We start from the raw sequence: 20831 nt of genomic DNA on the forward strand, positions 1-20831 counted from the left end.
TGTGATTTTTAACTTTCTCCGTCCAGGTCATCTTACAGAATATCTAATGATCCCAGAAATTTATTTATAAATAAAGTCAATGTAACTTGCCTTTTGTTTGGTATTAGTGCATCATGAAAACAATGTCCTATCTGTAGTGAGATAGTCATAGAGTTGGAAGAACATGCCAAAACACGGTCGAGGTGGCAAACTAGCCATGTGCCAAGTGCTCATTTAGTTCAGCTCCCATCTGCTTGAGTACTGTTGAGGTATTTCCCAGAGATCTAGCAACCCTATCTTATCCTGTCAAGATAATAACGCTGGCAGCTACTTTTGAATTTCTAATGTGTATAGTGCATTAAGGGCAACTGAATAGGCATTCTATGAGGTGCATTGGAAAATTTCACTGTTAGGTTGCTCGTAGTTTGAATGAAGACTGATGGAGTGGTTTTAAAATAGCTAATTTGTTTTGTCCTGGCAGTGGACATTTTCTTTCTTGAGAACATTTTTATAACGGTCCATGGTCTCCTAACATAAGCAAAGTATTGCTAGCACATTCATCCATGGCCTGTTTTCTCATGGTTTTTTGGCTGCTATGTCAACAGCTTTTATTGCCTTGAGTAAAACTTGTTTCCAATCTTGTTCTCTTCAGTCAAAGATTACACAACACCGGAATATAGTCCAATAGGTTTATTTGAAACTGCAAGCTTTCAGAGCCCCCCCTTCTTCCCCAGGCAGCTAGTGAGAGAGAATACGTCGGAGACAGAATTTATAAATAAAGGATCAAAAAGTCATACAACTTATGCAAACACATTGAACAAACCTAGAAGGCTATTAAGTCTTTAATCAATTAGAATGGAGATGCAGATTTTGATTGATTGATATGTAAATCCCAGAATTTCTTTCAAGTCAATGCCCCAAGATAACTTAAGACTTTATCAGTTTAAAGCTGACATTTCAGGTCAGACAATTTTAGGTTTTGAGTCTGTTTATGTCTCAACCTGGGTTTATTTCCAAAGTAAGAATTTATAAAATGTCACATTGACTATCTATAGATCATGTGCTTTTTAAACAAAATAGAATGTACCTGCAAATGTAGGTTTATGTGACTGTGTGTGGGCATGTGCGTACGAGGGAGAGAGAGAGAAAGAAAGTGTGTGTGTGCGCACACGCACATGATTGAGAGAGTGTGTGTGTATATTTGTGTGCTTGAGATTGAGTGCATGTGAGTGTGAGGGAGTATATGTGCTTGAGAGAGTGTGTGCAAATGTGAGGAAGTATATGCCTGCGAAAGAATGTAAGTATCTGTATGAGAGAGGGGTGTGTGTGTGTGTGTGTGTGTGTGTGTGTGTGTGTGTGTGTGTGTGTGTGTGTGTGTGAAATTGCATAGTGTAGTGAGGTTAGCTATAGTTTGACGTGAACCCAAGGTCCCAGTTGAAGCCATCCTCATGGGTACCAAACTTGGCTATCAGCCTCTGTTCAGCAACTCTGTGTTGTTGCGTATCCGAAAGTACGCTTTGGAGGACACCTATCCGATGATCTGAGGCTGAATGTCCTTGACCGCTGAAGTGTTCCCCAATTGTGATTCCTGTCTGGCTATTTCTGCATGGTGTCCATTCATCCGTTGTCATAGCATTTGCTTAGTTTCACCAATATACCATACCTTTGGGACATCTTAGCTGCAGCGTATGAGATAGACAACGTTGGCTGAGTTGGATGAGTATCTGCCGTGCATGTGGTGGGTGGTGTTGCCATGTGTCATCATAATATCCATGTCGGCATTCTAACGTATCTTGCAGTAGTTGCCATACAGGGTTGTGTGGTGTTGTCGTCCATGTTGTCCTGAAGGCTGGGTGGTTTGCTGTGAACAATGGTCTGTTTAAGGTTTGACAGTTGTTTAAAGGCCGAGACATGGAGGCGTAGGAAAGATCTTGTCGAGGTGCTTATCCTCATCGATAATGTGTTGCAGCTGTGGAGAACATGGCATTGTCTATCTGCTACCAGGATATACTGGACGATGAAGGGTATCCTATCGGTTGCATCCTGTGTCTGTCTTCTGAAGTGGTCATTACTGCCTTTCGCTGTGGCAAGTTTGAACTGGTGATTGATGAGTTGAGCATCATATCCAGTCCTTATGAGAGCGTCCCTCAACACCGTCATGTTCTTCATCATCGGAACAGAGTCTGTGTATGCATTGAGCTAGTTCTTAGGGGATGGCTGTTTTAATATGTTGAAGGTGGAAGCTCGAGAAGTGCAGCATCATGAGGTTAACCGTGGACTTGTAGTAGACCTCACAGCTAAAATGCATTGTCTGACCTGATATACTGATAAAACCTAAAGTTATCTTGGGGCAGTGACTTGAAAGAAATTCTGGGATTTGCATATTAATCAATCAAAACCTGCATCTCCACTCTAACTGATTAAAGAATTAATAGCCATCTAGGTTTGTTCAATAAATTTGCCTAAGTTGTATGACCCTTTGATCTTTTACTTATAAATTCTGTGTCCAATGTATTCTGTCTCACTAGCTGCCTAAGGAAGGAGCAGGGCTCTGAAGGCTTACAAAACGCCTGTTGGACTTTAACCTGATGCTGTGTGATTTTTTAATTTGTCCACCCCAGTCCAACACTGGCACCTCCACATCATGTTCTCATCAGGATTATCTGCAGTTAATCCTGCATTCTTGTACATAACCAGTTTGTCATCTTCTAACTCTGGGAACAGACATAGGTTAAAAATTTTAATAAATGAATGATCAATTTGTAATAGTCATCCATTTTCTAATTCAAGACATCATAAAATCAGTTAAGAAAAAGAAATTTATTCACGCATAGGATTGTAGGAAATCACTAGAAATTCCCAGAAACCAGGCAATTTGGAAAAGGAAAGTAAGAGAACTTAATTATAGAAAGGGTAGCATTTTCAGGGAGCTGGCGAACTGTCATAGGATGAATGACCTCCTGTACTTTCAAGTTCTGTGATAGTTTTTTCTCTACTAATGGCTTGCAATGTCACTTTTATACACTGCACTGGGACCCTCTTGTCTTGGGGACATAAATACAAACCATTTATTATATTTTCTGTTCATATACTTCACTGGTGAGAGACAATCTGACACTCGCATTAAATCAAAGTGTCACAGAGACTTTGAATAAACTCAAAATTAAAACTATTCATAATGTACAAAAATATATTTACAATTTTCTAAAATTATTATCAATAGATCAGATCATTGCTGTATCTTACACTGTACATTAATACAAAGAAAAACATTCACAAAGGCCAAACATCAGACTCTACAAACCAATTGCTTAAAATGCCATATGTCCATGAAGTGGGATAAATTTTTAAGTTCATATCATATACTTTCAAGACACTAGGGATTTTGATTTTCATAAAGTAAATTAAACTATGAAGCCAAATCTAAACAAAATGCTATTGCGATGTGACATTCAGTAGTTATATATTACTATTTAAGAAATCAATATTCAGTATGTTAGATCAAGCAAATCAAAAAACATGTCGAGTTTTGTTTTCCTTGGCAATAAAATATTAGAATAAACCTTTTGAAGGGGAGCAGTTCTGCAGTGACGAAGATGGTAAAGCTTCTGGGTGCCTGTGGTAATGCTGAATCCTACACAGTAATTGTTGAGCCACAGGTACAAATTCAGATTCCCAACACATTTTGTGGTGTTCCAGCAGTCCTTCATCTGAACCATTGATGGCAACATTTAATGCAATTTCTTCATCTAAGAAATAAAAGAGGAAAATGACAATTTTCAAGTAAAAATCAAAATCAATATTTTGCCTCATTTATTGATTAAGCTTAAATAGCCAACTAGTTATTTAGTACTAGTGATGCAGCAATTGATTCGTGTACAAGTCACTTAACTACAAAGCCCCAGTGTTAAATCACAGCTTTGGTTGATATTCACACTTGGACTCCTCAGGCTCTCCGGCAAAAGGCGAGGATGATGTCAAGGATGTTTCACTTTGCAGTTCCACATAAACCACCAATGATAACCAGGGAGATATTGAAAATTTATTTATAAAATCTTAGACTTCCAAAAATGTAAATTACAGGTTACTAAGCAGAGAATTTTTATTTTAAATGATAGTGATAAGAGTTTAATGATGGACTATTTTGCAAAAGTATAAGGTAGCTATTTTCCTGTGGGAATCTTATTTATTTACTGTGTATAAAGTAGAGGTAACATTGTTGAAGTGTTATTTGAGTTTCAATATGTATAATTGGAATATAATTATAAATAAATTTGCATGTTCTTTTAAACTATTCAGGTTTTTTCTCCCAGTTTGTCTAATTGAGATTACACACCCTAAAGTGTGTGTAATCTAAGCCACTTAGTGTCATATTGAAAGAAATCCTTTCAAAGTCAGTATGGATACAGATAAGCTGGCTTGAAGTCTCAAAGATACACAGTCAATAGGTAGATCACTATCTCTGCTTCAGTCACATAAAGTTGTAGAAATCATCACCATTATTAAAAGAGGCAAGAAAAACAGCAACACGAAATGGAATAAATAATAATACTTACCAGCCAATAACATTTACTGTTGTAATATATAAATTTACTGGTCCCTTAAAAATAGAGTCATAGAATCACAGAGCTGTACAGGATGGAAACAGACCATTCAATCCAACTCATCCGACCAGATATCCTAAATTAATCTTGTCCCATTTGCCACCATTAGGCCTATATCCCTCTAAACCCTTCCCATTCATATACCCATCAAGATGCCTTTTAAATGTTGTAATTGTACCAGCCTCCACCACTTCCTCTGGCAGCTAATTCCATACAGACACCACCTTCTGTGTGAAAAAGTTGCCTCTTAGTTCCCTTTTAAATCTTTCCTCTCACCTTAAACCTATACCCTCTAGTATTGGACTCCTCCATCCTGGGATAAAGACCTTAACCATTCACTTCAGTTATGCCCCTCATGACTTTATAAGCTTCTATAAGGTCACCCCTCAGCTTCTGGCACTGTAGGGAAAATAGCCTCAGCATATTCAGCCTCTCCCTATAGCTCAAGCGCTCCAACCCTGGCAACATCCTTGTAAATTTTTTCTGAACCCTTTCAAGTTTCACAACAACTTTATTATAGCAGGGAGACCAGAATTGAATGCAGTATTCCAGAAGTGGCCTGACCAATGTCCTGTAAAGCTGCAACATGACCTCCTAACTCCTATACTCAATGTACTGACCAATAAAGGCAAGCATACCAAACGCTTTCTTCACTATCCAGTCTTCCTGCAACTATACTTTCAAGGAACTATGAACCTACATTCCAAGGTCTCTTTGTTATCATTAAGTATATAAATTCTGCCCTGGTTAGCTTTTCCGAAATGCAGCACCTCACATTTATCTGAATTAAACTCCATTTGCCACTCCTCAGCCCACCAGGCCATCTGATCAAGGTCCCGTTGTACCCTGAGGTAACCTTCTTCACTATCCACAATACCTCCAATTTTGGTGTCATCTACAAACTTACTAACCATACCTCCTATGTTCACATCCAAGTCATTTATATAAATGACAAAAAGCAATGGAACCAGCACCAATCCTTGTGGCACAAGCCTCCAGTCCAAAAGGCAACCATCCACCACTCCCTGTCTTCTAACTTTGAGCCAGTTCTGCATCCAAGTAGCTAGTTCTCCCTGTATTCCATGTGATCTCACATTGTTAATCAGTCTACCATTTGGAACCTTGTCAAACACCTTACTGAAGTCTATATAGATCACATCCAACACGCTGCCTTCATCAATCCTTTTTGTTACATCTTCAAAAAATTCAATTAAGTTAGTCAGGTACGATTTCCCATTCACAAAACCATGTTGACTGTCCCTAATCAGGACTATTAGTCCTTACCTTTCCAAATACATGTAAATCCTGTCCCTCAAAATTCCCTCCAATAACTTCCCCACCACTGGTGTCAGGCTCACCGGTCTATAGTTCCCTGGATTTTCCTTACCACCTTTTTTAAGTAGTGGCACCACATTAGCCAATCTCCAGTCATCTGACACCTCACCTGTGATTACTGATGATTCAAATACCTCAGCAATGGGCCCAGCAATCACTTTCCTAGCTTCCCCCAAATTCTTAGGGTACACTTGATCAGGTCCCAGGGATTTACCTACCTTTACACATTTTAAGATGCCTAGCACCTCCTCTTCTGTAATATGGACATTTTTCAAGATGTTACTATTTATTTCCCCAAATTCTCTAGCTTCCATATCCTTCTTCACAGTAAAACACTGATGCAAAATACTTGTTTAGTATCTCCCCATCTTCTGTAGTTCCATACATAGGTGGCCTTGCTGACCGTTAAGGGGCCCTATTCGCCCCCCAGTTACCCGTATGTCCTTAATGTATTTGTAGAATCCCTTTGGATTCTCCTTAACCCTATTGCCAAAGATGTTTCATGTACCCTTTTTGCCCTCTTGATTTCCCTCTTAAGTATATTTTTACTGCCTTTATACTCTTCTAGGGATTCACCTGATCCCTGCTCTCTATATCTAACATATGCTTCCTTGTTTCTCTTGACCAAAACCTCAATTTCTCTAGTCATCCAGCATTCTGTACACCTACCAGCCTTTCCTTTCACCTTAACAGGACCATACTATCTCTGGACTCTCATTTTCTTATTTTTGAAGTCTTCCCACTTCCCAGCCATCCCTTTACCTGTGAATATTCGCCCCAATCAACTTTTGAAAGTTCTTGCCTAATACTGTTAAAATTGACCTTCCTCCAATTTAGAACTTTAATTTTTAGATCTGGTCTATCCTTTTCTATCACTATTTTGAAACTAATAGAATTACGATCACTGGCCCCAAAATGCTCTCTCGTTGACACCTCAGTCACCTGCCCTGCCTTATTTCCCAAGAGTAGGTAAAGTTTTACTCCTTTTCTAATAGGTACATCCATATACTGAATCAAAACATTTTCTTGCACACGCTTAACAAATTCCTCTTGATCCAAGCCCCTAACATTATGACAGTCTCAGTCTGTGTTGGAAAGTTAAGATCCCTGTCATTAAGCGTCAGTCCAACTGGTGAATGCCATGTACATTCTCCACACAGACTTTCCACTCTAATTAAACCTTCCCATCCTGTCCCTGAATTTCCCATGTATGAAGAAAGCTTCAGCCTAAATATTTCAAGCTATCTGCTTCAGTCGCACCATTTTCTCAACATTACATAAAAAGTCCTCCTAAATTGTATGCTTGATCTGATTGTGGTTAATTTATATTTATGATCCTTTGCTCATCCATGGTGTAAACAATAACAATACTTTGCTATACAAGTTAAAACAGTAACCCAATATACAATATTACTTATTTTTAAACCCTAGAATTAACATTATATGGGTAATGTACTGTGATTGGACTCGCTACAGTGAACATCAAATAGCAAAAGCAAACACAGACTTCTTATTGACTTTCACCAAACATTAATGACACAATGGGCCATCAAACTTCAATAAACTTCACAAAGGATTACAACTCAATTTTTGTGGATCTGGCCACAAAATACTCTCTTAAGACGCACTCTGTTATGGATTGCCTCAACAACTGTGCATTTTCTTTTATCCTCCTAATTTCATACTCCCAATAAACCCAAAACTGCACTCCAATACTTATTCACTATCACAACTTTAGCTTTTGGCCAATAGTCAGTTTGACCACGGCAAAAATTGCTCCTGTTTTTCCTTCGAGTTGTAATATTGCTCGTTTACATCAAGCAAATCCTGCTTATGATTTTTCAACACTCACTTTTTCAGCTGCATGGAAATATCAATAATCACAGACTTTTTTCAGAGCCCTTCACGGTTTCGCCCAAGAGTCAGTAACTCTTCCACTCTCAGCTCCCCAGGATTTCTTCTTCATAGTTTTATCTCCAATTTTTAGCTGCTTACCTACTCCGAGAGCATCCTCTTAAGCTTGTCTAATAGCACAGAGCCATTGAACTACTCTTGACTCCTTCTCTGTTGGACAGATAAAAATTGCCACTCCTAACATGGAGTCTTTCCTTGTCCCTGTCTCTTTCTCCAATTATCAATGACCCTAGAATTTTTTTCAGAGACCCCAAGCTATCTTGAGGGACCTATCAAAAACCTTGCAATAATTCCTGCCCCTATTGCAAGGTAGAATTGACTGTTGCAACCTTAAACCTCTGAAGGTCCTTGTTCTCTAAATGTTACATTCTTAATGCTGAAAATGGACTTCATCCTACCCCATGTGTCAACATTTGTTTGATATACTGTTGTAAATCTCTTTGGGAACATCTTATATTAAGTATGTGATATAAATATATATAGAGTAGGAGTGTGTCTTTGTAACAGGCTATATCAGAAGATGAGTATAGGCCAGAAATTCCCCAGGATGGGTTACTTCATTGACCAGCTGACAATGAACAGGTTGCTAAAACACAGAGTGCAATCTGTAGCTATAAGTTAATTCTATGAATTGTTCATTCACTGTTCATTACTTTTAAAAAGAAAGGAATGAAATACTGAAATCGGGTATTCTACACAATTCCCAAATTGATGGATACAGAGGTCAGCCTCATTAAACATCAATTTGACTGTATATTTATATATTACAGAAACTATCACAGGCAAAGTGGTTTTAAGGTTCTTACTTAAATATGCTGGAAGGAGTTCCAGAAGTTCATCAGTTTCATTTTCTCCAAAGCACAACACAGTACTGGTTATTTTTTCACTATAGTTCCAAAGGGTTTTGCAGACCAGGCTGGCCAATTGCCAATCGGTAGGCCCGAAGTCTCGCAAACAGTCAATTAACCTAGAATATCAACAAAATATAGCACAGTCACTCAAAAATATATTTTGAATCAACAGCTATTTTACTCATAGCATTTGAAAACAGATTTTAGTTCGAAATCTGTGGCCTTTCAGTGCATCCCGATCATAGCCCCGGCAGGAGCATGCTAAGGGTTTGAAATTAGTTTCCTATCCTAGGTTAGTGCTGCAATTTTACAAAACCTCATTAGGGGTAGAACATCTTTCACATTCTTAAAACATTACTGATCAGAATAGAGGTAAGCCTATGAACTGCCAAGTCTGAGAGGTCTTGTGTTTCTTGCATTTCACCAGTAATAGTGCATCAGACTCTGCCAAAGATATGTCTGGAATCCCAAAGTCCTGAAGACATGCAAGATTTTTTTCCTATTAATTAAGTGCTTATACAGTGGGTTGCAGAAAACAGTGTAAAGATCTGAAAATATGGAGGGTGTGGCGGGGGCAAAACATTTTTACCAACCCTAATTCATAATTCCCCACTCTTTTATAAGTGCAACCTTTAGCTAAAGTTTATGCCTCTTTATTGGGTGAGCACCCTTCATTTACCTGCCAATGAAAGGAAAGTTAAGGGTCATCCATCCTTCTGATCCTTCGAAATTCTAGTGGGATCAGATGAAATGGCCCAGCATCTTCATAAAACAAAACATATTTCTTTACAAAATGATCAGGGACATGAAATTCCACAGGCGTGCTTCAGTTTCTTGCTGTGGCCCTGGCAAGAGGCCAGCACAATCTTTTAGGAAATGGCTGTCTTCAATGTTCATACTTCCTTGGGCATTCTGCGTGACTCCCACCAGTGGATATGGAGAGCTCCCACAGAAACTCAAGATCCATTTTCTTAAAATGAAACTATAAATTAAATGGGGTTAAATTTCCCAATGATTTTATGGCTAATCTGTTTCTTGGAGGCTTTAGCAGACCTTCCCTCTGGTTGTTGATGGTGAAACCTTTTTTTGAAGATTCAACATCAATAAGACACAGATAAGTAATTAATTTGCATTGATACTCCAATTCACCCAAATAAACCAACAACTGAGTAAAAATACTGCAGTAACAAGCCAGGTGATAATACCTGCATGAAAAGAGGCATTTATTGTAATATCAGTTAACATAAAATGTAGAGTTTTATACTTACTTTTTTATCCCTCCATCCTGTTTCAATATGGGCCGTTTGTTTTTATCGACTGTCAGATTTATAAGCACTCCACAAGCAGCAAAACAGACGTCCTGGTGTTTGGCATCCAATAATGTGATCATAAATTTATCGACTAAATTATGGGAAATAAAACAATAATTTTAGCAAAACAAAATTTCCTTTTTTTTTGGTAGCTGAATGTTAGTTAAGAAAACTCCTTAGAAGCCAAAAATAAAGAAAATACTTAGTTACGACAGGAATCAAACCCAGGTTGTCAGGGCATATGTGTCTCTGTTTCCCCTCCCCTTGTGAGAAGTTTAAAAATGAATTAGGAGCAGGAGTTGGCTACTCAGCCCCTCAAGCCTTCCCCACCATTTACGAAGTTCATAGCTGATCTTATAACTCAACATCCCCATCTATCCCAATAATTTTGCTGATTGAAACAATCCATCTAAAATCCATCTACTTCTGCTTCAAGAAAACATTCAGACTCTGTTTTCAGTACCTATTGAAGAAGTGTTCCAAAGACTTTTTATTTAATATTCATTCACAGGCCATGGACATCGCTGGTTAGAGCAGCATTAATTGCTTATCCCTAATTTCCCTAACGGCAATTGTCAAGACATTGCTATTGGTCTGAAGTCACATGCAGGCTAGACTGTGTAAGAATAGTAGATTTTCTTTCTTAAATGACATCAGTGAACCAGATGGGTTTTCCTGAAGATTAAAGATGGAACATAGAACAGTGCAGAAGAACATGCCCATCATGTCTGTGCTAACCATGATGCCATTCTAAACTAAACCAATCTCTCTACACATAGTTTGCTTCTCTCTGTTCCCTGCCTGTTTATGCTTCTGTCTAAATGCCTCTTCAACAGTGCCATTGCATCTGCTTCTACCATCTCCCCTGGCAGTGTATCCCAGGCACCTGCCACCATCTGTGTAAAAAGCTTGCCTCGTACATCTTCAAACTTTCTCCCTCTCACTTTAAACCTATGCTCCCTAGTATTTGACATTCCTATCCTGAGAAAAAAAACACTCTTACTATTTGCCCTGTCCATGCCTCTCATAATTTTATGTATTTTAATCAGGTTACCCCTCTGCCTCTGAAGCTTGAGTGAAAACAATCGATGTTTGTCCCACCTCTCTTTATCCAAACTCCAATCCATGCAACATCCTGGTAAACTTCCTTTGCATCCTCCCCAAAGCCTCCGCATTCTTCCTATAGTGTTGCGATCAGAATTGCATGCAATACTCCAAATATGACCAAACTAAAGTTTTATATAGCTGCAACCTGACTTACCAACTTTTATACTCAATGCCTCAATCAATGAAGGGAAACATGCCATTCTCCTCCTTTACCATCTTATCCACTTGTGTTACCACTTCTCGGGAATGATAGACTTGGACTTCAAGATCCCTGTCGATATCATTGCTGTTAAGGGATCTGCAATTTACCATATAATTTCCTTTTGCATTTGACCTCCCAAAATGCATCACCTCACACTTGTTTGGATAAACCTCATCTACTATTTCTCTACCCAACATTCCAACTAATCTATATCCTACTGTATCATTTGACAACCTTCCTCACTATCCAGAACTGCAGAACAGAGTCTTCACGTTGTCTGCAAATTTACTAATCAGACCACCTACATTTTCATCCAAACCATTGATATATATTACAAACATCAAGGGTCCCAGCACTGATCCTTGTGGAAAACCACTGGTCACAGACATCTTCATCATGTCCTCAAAAACTCAATCAAATTTGTGAGACAAGACTTCCCTTGCACACAGTCATGCTGACTGTTCAGTATAAGTCCATTGACAATGGTTTCACAGTCATCATTAAACTCTTAATTCCAGATTTTTATTGAATTTAAATTCCATTATCTGCCATGGCAGGATTCAAATCCAGAACATACCTGGGTCTCGGCTCGCTAGTCAAATGACAGAAACACCAGGCTACTGCATCCCCTCTGTGAGAAAGTCTCTACATCTGTCTTAAATGGGCAACCACTTATTTTGAAACAGTGATCCCTATGTCTAGATTCTCCCATAAAAGGAAACATCCTTTTGACATCCACCTTGACAAGACTCCTCAGGATCTTGTAGGTTTAAATCTTATAAACTCCAGCGGATATAAGCTGAGCCTTTCAAACCATTCCTTGTAAGACAGCCCACCTATTTCAGGTATTTCTCTAGAAAATCTTCTCTAAACTGCTTCTAATACTTTTAGATTCTTCTTTAGAAAATTCTGTAAACAGTACTCCACTTGGAGTCTCACAAATGCCCTGAATAATTGCAACATAACCTCCCTTAATTTCTATTCAATTCTTCTTTCAATAAATAATGGCACTTTTTTCCCAGCCTTTCTAATTATTTTCTGTACTTGTGTTATAATCTTTTATATTCATGTACTAGCCCACTCAGATCCTCTGCATCTCAGAGCTCTGCTCTTATCATTTACACAATATGCCCTTTTTAAAATTTACCTGCCAAAAGGAATGATTTCACATTTTCCTACATTATATTCGATTTACAAAATCTTTGCCAATGTACTTAACCTATTTATATTGCTTCGTAACCTCAAGTCCTCTTTAGAACTCACTTTTCGACTAATCTTTATGTCATCAGAAAATGTAGCAACCAAAACCTCCATCTCTTCATTCAAGATGTGGAGGTGCTGGTGTTGGACTGGAGTGGACAAAATTAAAAATCACACAACATCAGGTTATAGTCCAATAGGTTTATTTGGAAGTACAAGCTTTTGGAGTACTGCTCCTTTGTCAGGTAGCTACTGGAGTAGGAACATAGTACACAGTATTTATTGAAAAACATCATAGTATCATACAACTGATGCAATACATTGAACAAACCTAGATTGCTGTTATGTCTTTCATCTTTTAGAATGGGTTGCAGGTTTTGATTCAATAATATGTAAATGTCAGAACTTCCTTCAAGTCACATTCCTGAGATAACTTAAGGTTTTATAAAAAAAAAGTGACATCTCAGATTAGACAATGCATTAAAGGTGTGAGGTTAGAGTCTGTATGTATTCCAATCTTGAGTCAGACATAAATGATTCTATTCCTGAAGTAGGAATGTATAAAATGTCACATGGATTATAAAAAATATTGACTGCTTACAAATTGGGTACTTTTTGAATGAAATTGAACATATCTGCAAATACAATTCTGCAAATGCAGATTCACTCCCTAGACTTATATGTCTGTGTACACGTGAGGGAGTGAAAGAGTGCGTGTGTGTACGCACACGCGCATGCTAGATGGAGTGTGTGCATGAGTGTAGTGGAGTATATGCCTGTGAGAGGGTGTGTGCTGAATGTAAATGTTTGGGGGGGGTGTGGGTGCTTGAAAGAGAATGTATGCATGAGAGAGGTCTGCTTGAGTGTGTAAGTATGTAAGAGTGTGTGTGTCTGTGTGCTTGTGTGTGAGTGCATGTGTGAGAGTGTATAGTGTAGAGGGGTCACCTGTAGTGTGACATTAACCCAAGATCCCAGTTGAGGCCATTCTCATGGATACCGAACTTGGCTATCACCCTCTGCTCGGCAACTCTGTGTTGTTGTGTATCCTGAAGTCTGCCTTGAAGGATGGTCACCCGAAGATCCAAGGCTGAATGCCCCTGACCACTGAAGTGTTCCCTGACTGGGAGGGAACATCCCTATCTGGTTATTGTTGTGCAGTGTCCATTCATCTGCTGTTGCAGTGTTTGCTTGGTCTCGCCAATGTACGATGCCTCAGGGCATCATTGCCTGCAGCGTATGAGATAGACAACATTGGCTGTGTCACATGAGTACCTGCCACGTACATGGTGGGTGGGGTACCTACGTGTAATGGTAGTATCCATGACACTATGACACGTCTTGCAGTGGTTGCCATGACAGGGTTGTACAGTGTTGTGGTCGATGTTGTCCTATTGGCTGGGCAGTTTGCTGCAAACAATCATCTGTTTAAGGTTTGGCGATTGTTTAAAGGTGAGAAGTGGAGGCGTAGCAAAGGTCTTGGCAAGATACTCATCCTCATTCGATAAAGTGTTGCAGGCTGCGAAGAACATGGCGCAATTTCTCTGTTCCCGGGAAGTACTTGACAATGAAGGGTCCCCTATTGGGCGCAACCAGTGTCTGTCTCCTGGGGAGGTCATTATGGTTTCTCGCTGTGGCATCATATCCTGTTCTTATGAGGGTGTCCCTTCTTTCAAGTCATTTATATAAATTGTGAAGAGTTCAGGCCCCAACACTGATCATTGTGGCACTGTATTTGTTCGAACTTGACAAGCAGAAATTGATTCATTTATGTCTACTCTCAATTTCCTGTTAGCTAGCTAATCTTCCATCCATGCCAATATTTTATTTCATTCTCTGAAATAATCCATGAAGTAGCGCCCTATAAAATACCTTCTGAAAATCTAAAAACAGTATATCTACCAGATCCCCTTTATCCACGTATGTGTTATTTTCACAAAGAACCCAAATAATTTGGTTAACCATGATTTCCCTTTCACAAAACCAAGTTCACTCTGCTTGAATGCCATGAACTTTTAATTACTCTGCTATAACATAGTTAATAATAACAACTTCTAACCGTTTCCCTGTGATAGATGTTAAACTAGCTGGCCTGGAGATTCCTATTTTCTGTCTCCCTCTCTTTTTGAATAAAGGAGTCACATTCATTGTCTTTCAGTCTAACAGATCCTTCCTAGACTATTGGAATTTTGCAAAAAAACTTAAACCAATGCATCAAATATCTCACTCTCCATTTATTTTAAGACTGTAAGTCGAAGTCCATTATGACCATTGCACTTGTTAGCCAGCAGCTCTAACAATTTGTTCAGTATCTCTTCCCTGGTGACTTGTAATTTTCTTCAGTTCCTCATTCTCTTTTATTTCCTGATTTACATCTATTTCAGGGATGTTGCTTATATATATTATAGTGCAGACCATTGAAAAATAGCCATCCAATTCATCTGCCATTTCCTTATTTTATTTTATTAATTCCCCAGACTCACTTTCTTTGGCCCAATACTCACTTTGTTAGCTTCTTTAAAAAATCTGGACAAATCCTACAATATGTTTACACATTTCTAGTTTACTTTTTCTTGTACAGGTAATTCTTTTATAATGCAATGGTTGCATTCTTGTGCAACCCTGCATTTCAGAAAAATCACACTTTAGAAACAGTGCTGGAAGTGTTGGCAATGTAGTTACATTACAGCCAACACACCTTTTAAAATTTCATGCTTTAGAAACAGTGTCCCTAATTTGGCAATAGCATTACAGTGAATTCACGTTAACTAAACATACATTATAGCAAAACAACCTGTATTCTAATTTTTAACCTCCTTGTTAACCTTTATAATTTCATCATGTTCGCAGCACACTCATATTCAATGAATCACTTTTTACATAGAATAATAGAACCATTGTGTATTATAGCAGAGAAGGCAATAATTCAGACTTCAAGGCTGCTAGATATTTTGAAGAGCAATTTAATTTGTTTGATCACCATGCCTTGCTCTCCAAATTCCTGCAATATTTTTTATTGCAAGTTTGTTTTTTATTTATTCTTTGTATGTACATGCTGACAAGACCAATACCTAATGCCTATCCCTAATTGCTCTTTAGATGGTGGCACTGGGGCCACCTTCTTTTTGAACTAATGCAACTGTGTAGAATCTGGTAAAGGGGCACCACTCTGAAAGCTTGTGATTCCGAATGAAGCTGTTGGACTACACCTTGGTGCCGTGTGACTTTTGAACTTGACCACCCCAGTCCAACACCAGCACCTCTACATCACTGTGCAGAATCGTTACAGCATTGTTAGGGAGGGAATACCAGGATTTGATCCAGTACTTACTCATTTCCCTTTTGAAAATCACGGTTGAATATGTTTTTAACAACCTATCAGACAAATCCATCCCAAATCCTACACGCTCCATACAAATGTTTTCCCTTGATTCATTTCTGGTTCTTTGTCAATCATCTTAAATTTGATTATTGATCTTTCAGCCACAGTAAACAATTTTTCTTTATTCACTCTATCTAAAGCCTTCATATTTTTAAACATCTCTAATTAATCTCTTCTTAATATACTTTAAAGAGAAATCAAGTTTCTGTCATAACTGTAATTTCATTCCTAGAACCATTCTAATAAATCTCTTCTGCGTCCAAAATCTTCTTATTCATCCTAAAGTATATTTCCCCGAGGTGGACATTATTGCAGCTCTGGCTGAATAAGTGTTTCTAACTTACAGGCATTACTGCTCTATGCCTTTTTTTTCTGGTAGAGGGGTCAAGAACTGGCCAACACAGAATTAAGGCAATTAGCAACAGAACAAAAGGCAAATATGGAAAACCATTTTTTTCACAGCAAGTGGCTAGAACCTCAACTGGACAGCCAGGGAGCTGCAGACATATTCAATTGTGTGTTTTCAAAAGGGAAGTGTAAGAGGGGAAAAAAGGTATTGCAATTAAAAATTGGAAAGGGAGTGGGACTAACTAACCTGCTTTTGCAGATGAAATAGACTATTTTATGATTTGACAGTTGCAAAAAAAATCAAGATCTAGTCTGGGTAGGTAAGATAATGGAATTGAAACCACAAGCAGATCAGTCATGAACTTATTCAATGACTTTTTTTTCATGTGACTGCCCATTTCACCAGCCTCTTGAAATTAATTGCTATGCTCCTCACTGTTTGCTTCCCTGTCACATTCAAATTTTGAAAGTGTGCCCTGCTCTCACAAGTCAAAGTCATCAATGAAAATCAAAAAACCACAATGCTCCTAGCATTGAACTTTGGACCATTAATCACAAATAGTTTAAATTCCTTTGGAAACATTGTATCCCATGCTACTACTGTTCAATTTGCCACACTTATCTGGTAATTTTAAAAATGCCTATTGAAAGTCCATAACCTCAACAACTGCACTGCCCTCCTCTTCCCTCTTTGTTAACCAATTCAAAACTCAAATGAAATTCATCAAACATAATTCGCCCTAAACAAATCCAGCTACACTTTGTTAGTCCGCATTTACCCAAGAGTGTGATACATGTCTCCCAGGTTACTGGCCTGGAGTTTAGCTGGGAGGCAATTGTCATACGGGGGAGTGATTTTCAGATTGAAAACATCCTTGATAAATGGTTTTTCTGAACTATCAGCAGTTTTTATTTGCACATTAATTTTAATTTCACTGTCTGCTTTCCACCACAGGCAAACTGAATGACAGGCTGGATAAAGAAGGAATCCTCCAGTACAAGACCACAGCCAAGCTTGGAAGCATGGGGAGATTATCAAGATTGCAGAGGGAGGAAGCAGTGACGAGGGTTTACAAGAACAAATTGCAGCCAGTGGAGTGCTACACAGAGGAGAGGAGCATACAGATCACAAATGTGTGTATGTGTGTGCAGGAGGTTTAACTGTGTACCTTTGTTGGACCAAGAGGAAATTATCATGATCATCTTTGCACTCAAGCAGTGCTATATAGGCAATTGCTATATGCATTTTGCTCTTCTGACATGCTTTTAACTGTCAGGTTTTCCAGCACTTGAAAAACAACTGACACATTTAAAAAATAGAACAACAAAAGGAAGAAATACAACTTCACTGTAAAATGAGCATCCCACCTCCCACACGTAGTTTCAAAATCTGTTCCTCATCTGACCGAAGTAATCACGGAGGTGGGTGTGTTTCGGCAGCTGGACTTCCTGTTTCAAGGGGATTTAAAATTTTAACCTCTAACCTGACCTGAAAGAACTTCTGGAAGTTATGATTAAGCCCACGATGTCTAAAAGCTTCCCTTTTGTTGATATTATACTCTCTGTCCTGCAACTAATTAAACTTCGCTTTATTCTTTCATGAGTTGTGAGCATTGCCACTGTTTTATGCCCATTTATGAATAAATTGAATGAATAAAAAATAAAATTAAGATTATATAGGAGTCTTCACACTGCCAACTGACCACCTGATCCTTCCTAAGGAATCCTAGTATTGTCCAATAAGTAACTCCTGACTTTTCAAAGCCTGTCCACCATCTACAAGGCCCTTTTTGGGAGCATATTCCTTAGTTGACTGGATAAGTGCAGCTCCAACAACATTCAAGCAGATTGACACCAACCAAGTCAAAACAGTCACTTGATTTGCACCACATCCACAAATATTCACTCTCTCCATCACTGATGTTCAGTAGCAGGAGTGTGTGTACCTTCTACAAGGTATACTGCAGCAATTCACCAAGGTTCATTAGACAGCAGCTTCAAAACTCACTATCCACTATCGCGTTCATCCCAAAGGTGGCAAATAGATCTGAACACCAGCACGGGGAGAAAGTGAGGACTGCAGATGCTGGAGATCAGAGCTGAAAATGTGTTGCTAGAAAAGCGCAGCAGGTCAGGCAGCATCCAAGGAGCAGGAGAATCGACGTTTCGGGCATAAGCCCTTCTTCAGGAATGAGGAAAGTGTGTCCAGCAGGCTAAGATAAAAGGTAGGGAGGAGGGACTTGGGGGACGAGCGTTGGAAATGCGATAGGTGGAAGGAGGTCAAGGTGAGGGTGATAGGCTGGAGTGGGGTGGAGGCGGAGAGGTCAGGAAGAAGATTGCAGGTTAGGAAGGCGGTGCTGAGTTCGAGGGATTTGACTGAGACAAGGTGGGGGGAGGGGAAATGAGGAAACTGGAGAAATCTGAGTTCATCCCTTGTGGTTGGAGGGTTCCTAGGCGGAAATATTCTATAAATATTTCCTTCCTGGAGAGAGCCAAAGTGATGACTAATTACTGTGACATTTGCAGCCACTGATAATGCAGGTCTACTTGACAGGAGGTCTTCTTTCAGGAGCTGCAATGCCAGAGATCACTGATTTGGAAGTTTTAGCTTCCTGTAGCACTGGTGCGCTGTCATGTTATGGAAGCTAATCATGACTGTAAACCCTGTGGATGAGGTATTGCCTCTTGCCAACTGGTACTCTGTGCTCATCACCCTTTCTTATGGAACTGCTGACGTTTAAGGACAAAGCGAAAGCTATCTCTTCCTTTTTTGCTGGTGGCATTACTACTTCTCCTCACCTTGGTTCAGAAGAATGCCAGTGAACAAAGGATTTCATCTGAACAAGGAAACAGGTAGGTGATCACTATTGTAAACATTTCTTGCTTGACACTTATACAGCCCCTCAAGTCATGTTGTCCTCATGCCTGATTTTTCTAGGAGTTCCACACATTTTTGACAGCCAGAAATCAAGATTAAAGAAGCTGTTAATAAGCATTCAATATATTTAAATTATCAACCTGCCTGTTCCCCAGGTGATTAGTGATTTTCATACACTGCAGATCATGCAGAAATCAACAGGACTAATTAATTCATAGATAATTTCAACCTTTTAATCTGCTTCTCATTCTCAAACCCTCCCACATTGTCAGGTCAAAATACCTTCCAGTGTTTCAGGTTCACAAAATATGAACATACAAATTAAGAGTAGGAGTATGCCATTTGACCTCTTCCGTCTGTTTCACTATTCAATGAGATCATGAGTGACCTGATTGTGGCTTCACTTTCCCACCTTTCGCAGATAACAATTGACTCCCTTGTTTGTCAAGATCCTTAAAAAATATTCAAATCTGTTTCCACCATGCTTTTAGGTGCACCATTAAAGATAAGATAATCGAATCACTACAGTGTGGAAACAGGCCCTTCAGCCCAACAAGTCCGCACCAACACTCCGAAGAGTAACCCACCCAAAGCCATTCCCCTAAATTTACCCCTAACCAAAATATCTCTGAACACTATGGGCAATTTAGCATAGCCAATTCAACTAACCTACATGTCTTTGGATTGTGCGAAGAAACCAAAGCACCCACAGGAAACCCACGTAGACACAGGGAGAATGTGCAAACTCCACACAGACAGTCACCCAAGCATGGAATCAAACCCAGGTCCCTGGCACTGTGAGGCAGCAGTGCTAACCACTGAGCCACTATGTCACCCATAAATAATACCAGAGTCCCATTTGCAAAGTACTATCTAGATGTACCACTGGGATTTGGCTCCTTGTTTTCAAACCACTACTTCCATTTTTGTTGATATCTGCCAGGATCTCCAAAGAACAGGTAATCCACTTTTATGGATTGTCAGTGAAAGTGAAATTTACCAACAAAGTAACTAGTCAAATTAAATTTTAATACAAATTTTTCATAATGAAAAGGGATACAGAGTAAGCACATCAAAGTAAAACATTCACCTTTCAATTGTGTATTTTCATAGTTACACAAAATAACAAAAGGCACTAAAAGCAAAAAGATTATGTTTAGTCAACAAAAATGCAAAATCAACTGTTGGAAATATTCTGAACAGGAAAAAATATAAGCCAACTTCTTAATAGTATGTATCTGAATGGAGAATAGTGCAGTAACTTGATCAAGGCTTGAGAAGGAATTAAACATCTTTACAAATGTCATAGTACTATAAATAGTAGAAGAGCTTTGCAAATAAGTAATGAATTTTGCGAAAGTAATTCAATTTACTTAAATAAAACAAAGAACATTTAGATGCTGGAGATCTGAAACTGATTTACTCAAACCACAATTTTAAAGTCAATTTTGGTGATATGAGACATAGCAAAAGGACAATATTCTTAATATTTGTGAAACCTAAAACACAGTAACACAATTGGATTTTCTAATCAATTACTATAAACTAAAGAGAACAAAGAATAAAGAAAATTCACAGCCCAGGAACAGGCCCTTTGGTCCTTCAAGCCTGAGCCAATTCAAATGTACTGTCTGCTCTTCCAGCACCACTAATCCAGAATCTGGTTTCCAGCATCTGCAGTCATTGTTTTTACCTCTGTCTAAACCTGTCGGTCAATTCCTAAG

At 38.8% G+C, this 20831-nt stretch overlaps 1 protein-coding gene across 1 annotated transcript in view; it reads right to left on the reverse strand.

Annotated features, from left to right (window-relative positions):
- Nucleotides 1-3210: 3210 nt before the first annotated feature.
- armc2 (armadillo repeat containing 2) overlaps nucleotides 3211-20831 on the reverse strand; it is a 238005-nt gene continuing 220384 nt past the window's right edge. The window contains exons 16-18 of the mRNA XM_072552378.1: nucleotides 9952-10084; nucleotides 8639-8799; nucleotides 3211-3728 (exon numbers count right to left, since the gene is read on the reverse strand). Of these exons, the coding sequence (XP_072408479.1) occupies nucleotides 3532-3728; nucleotides 8639-8799; nucleotides 9952-10084 (491 nt within the window). The 3' untranslated portion in view covers nucleotides 3211-3531. The remainder of the gene's footprint in view (nucleotides 3729-8638; nucleotides 8800-9951; nucleotides 10085-20831) is intronic.

This window comes from Chiloscyllium punctatum, chromosome 3 (genome assembly GCF_047496795.1).
Source record: "Chiloscyllium punctatum isolate Juve2018m chromosome 3, sChiPun1.3, whole genome shotgun sequence".
Classification (NCBI taxonomy): Eukaryota; Metazoa; Chordata; class Chondrichthyes; order Orectolobiformes; family Hemiscylliidae; genus Chiloscyllium; species Chiloscyllium punctatum.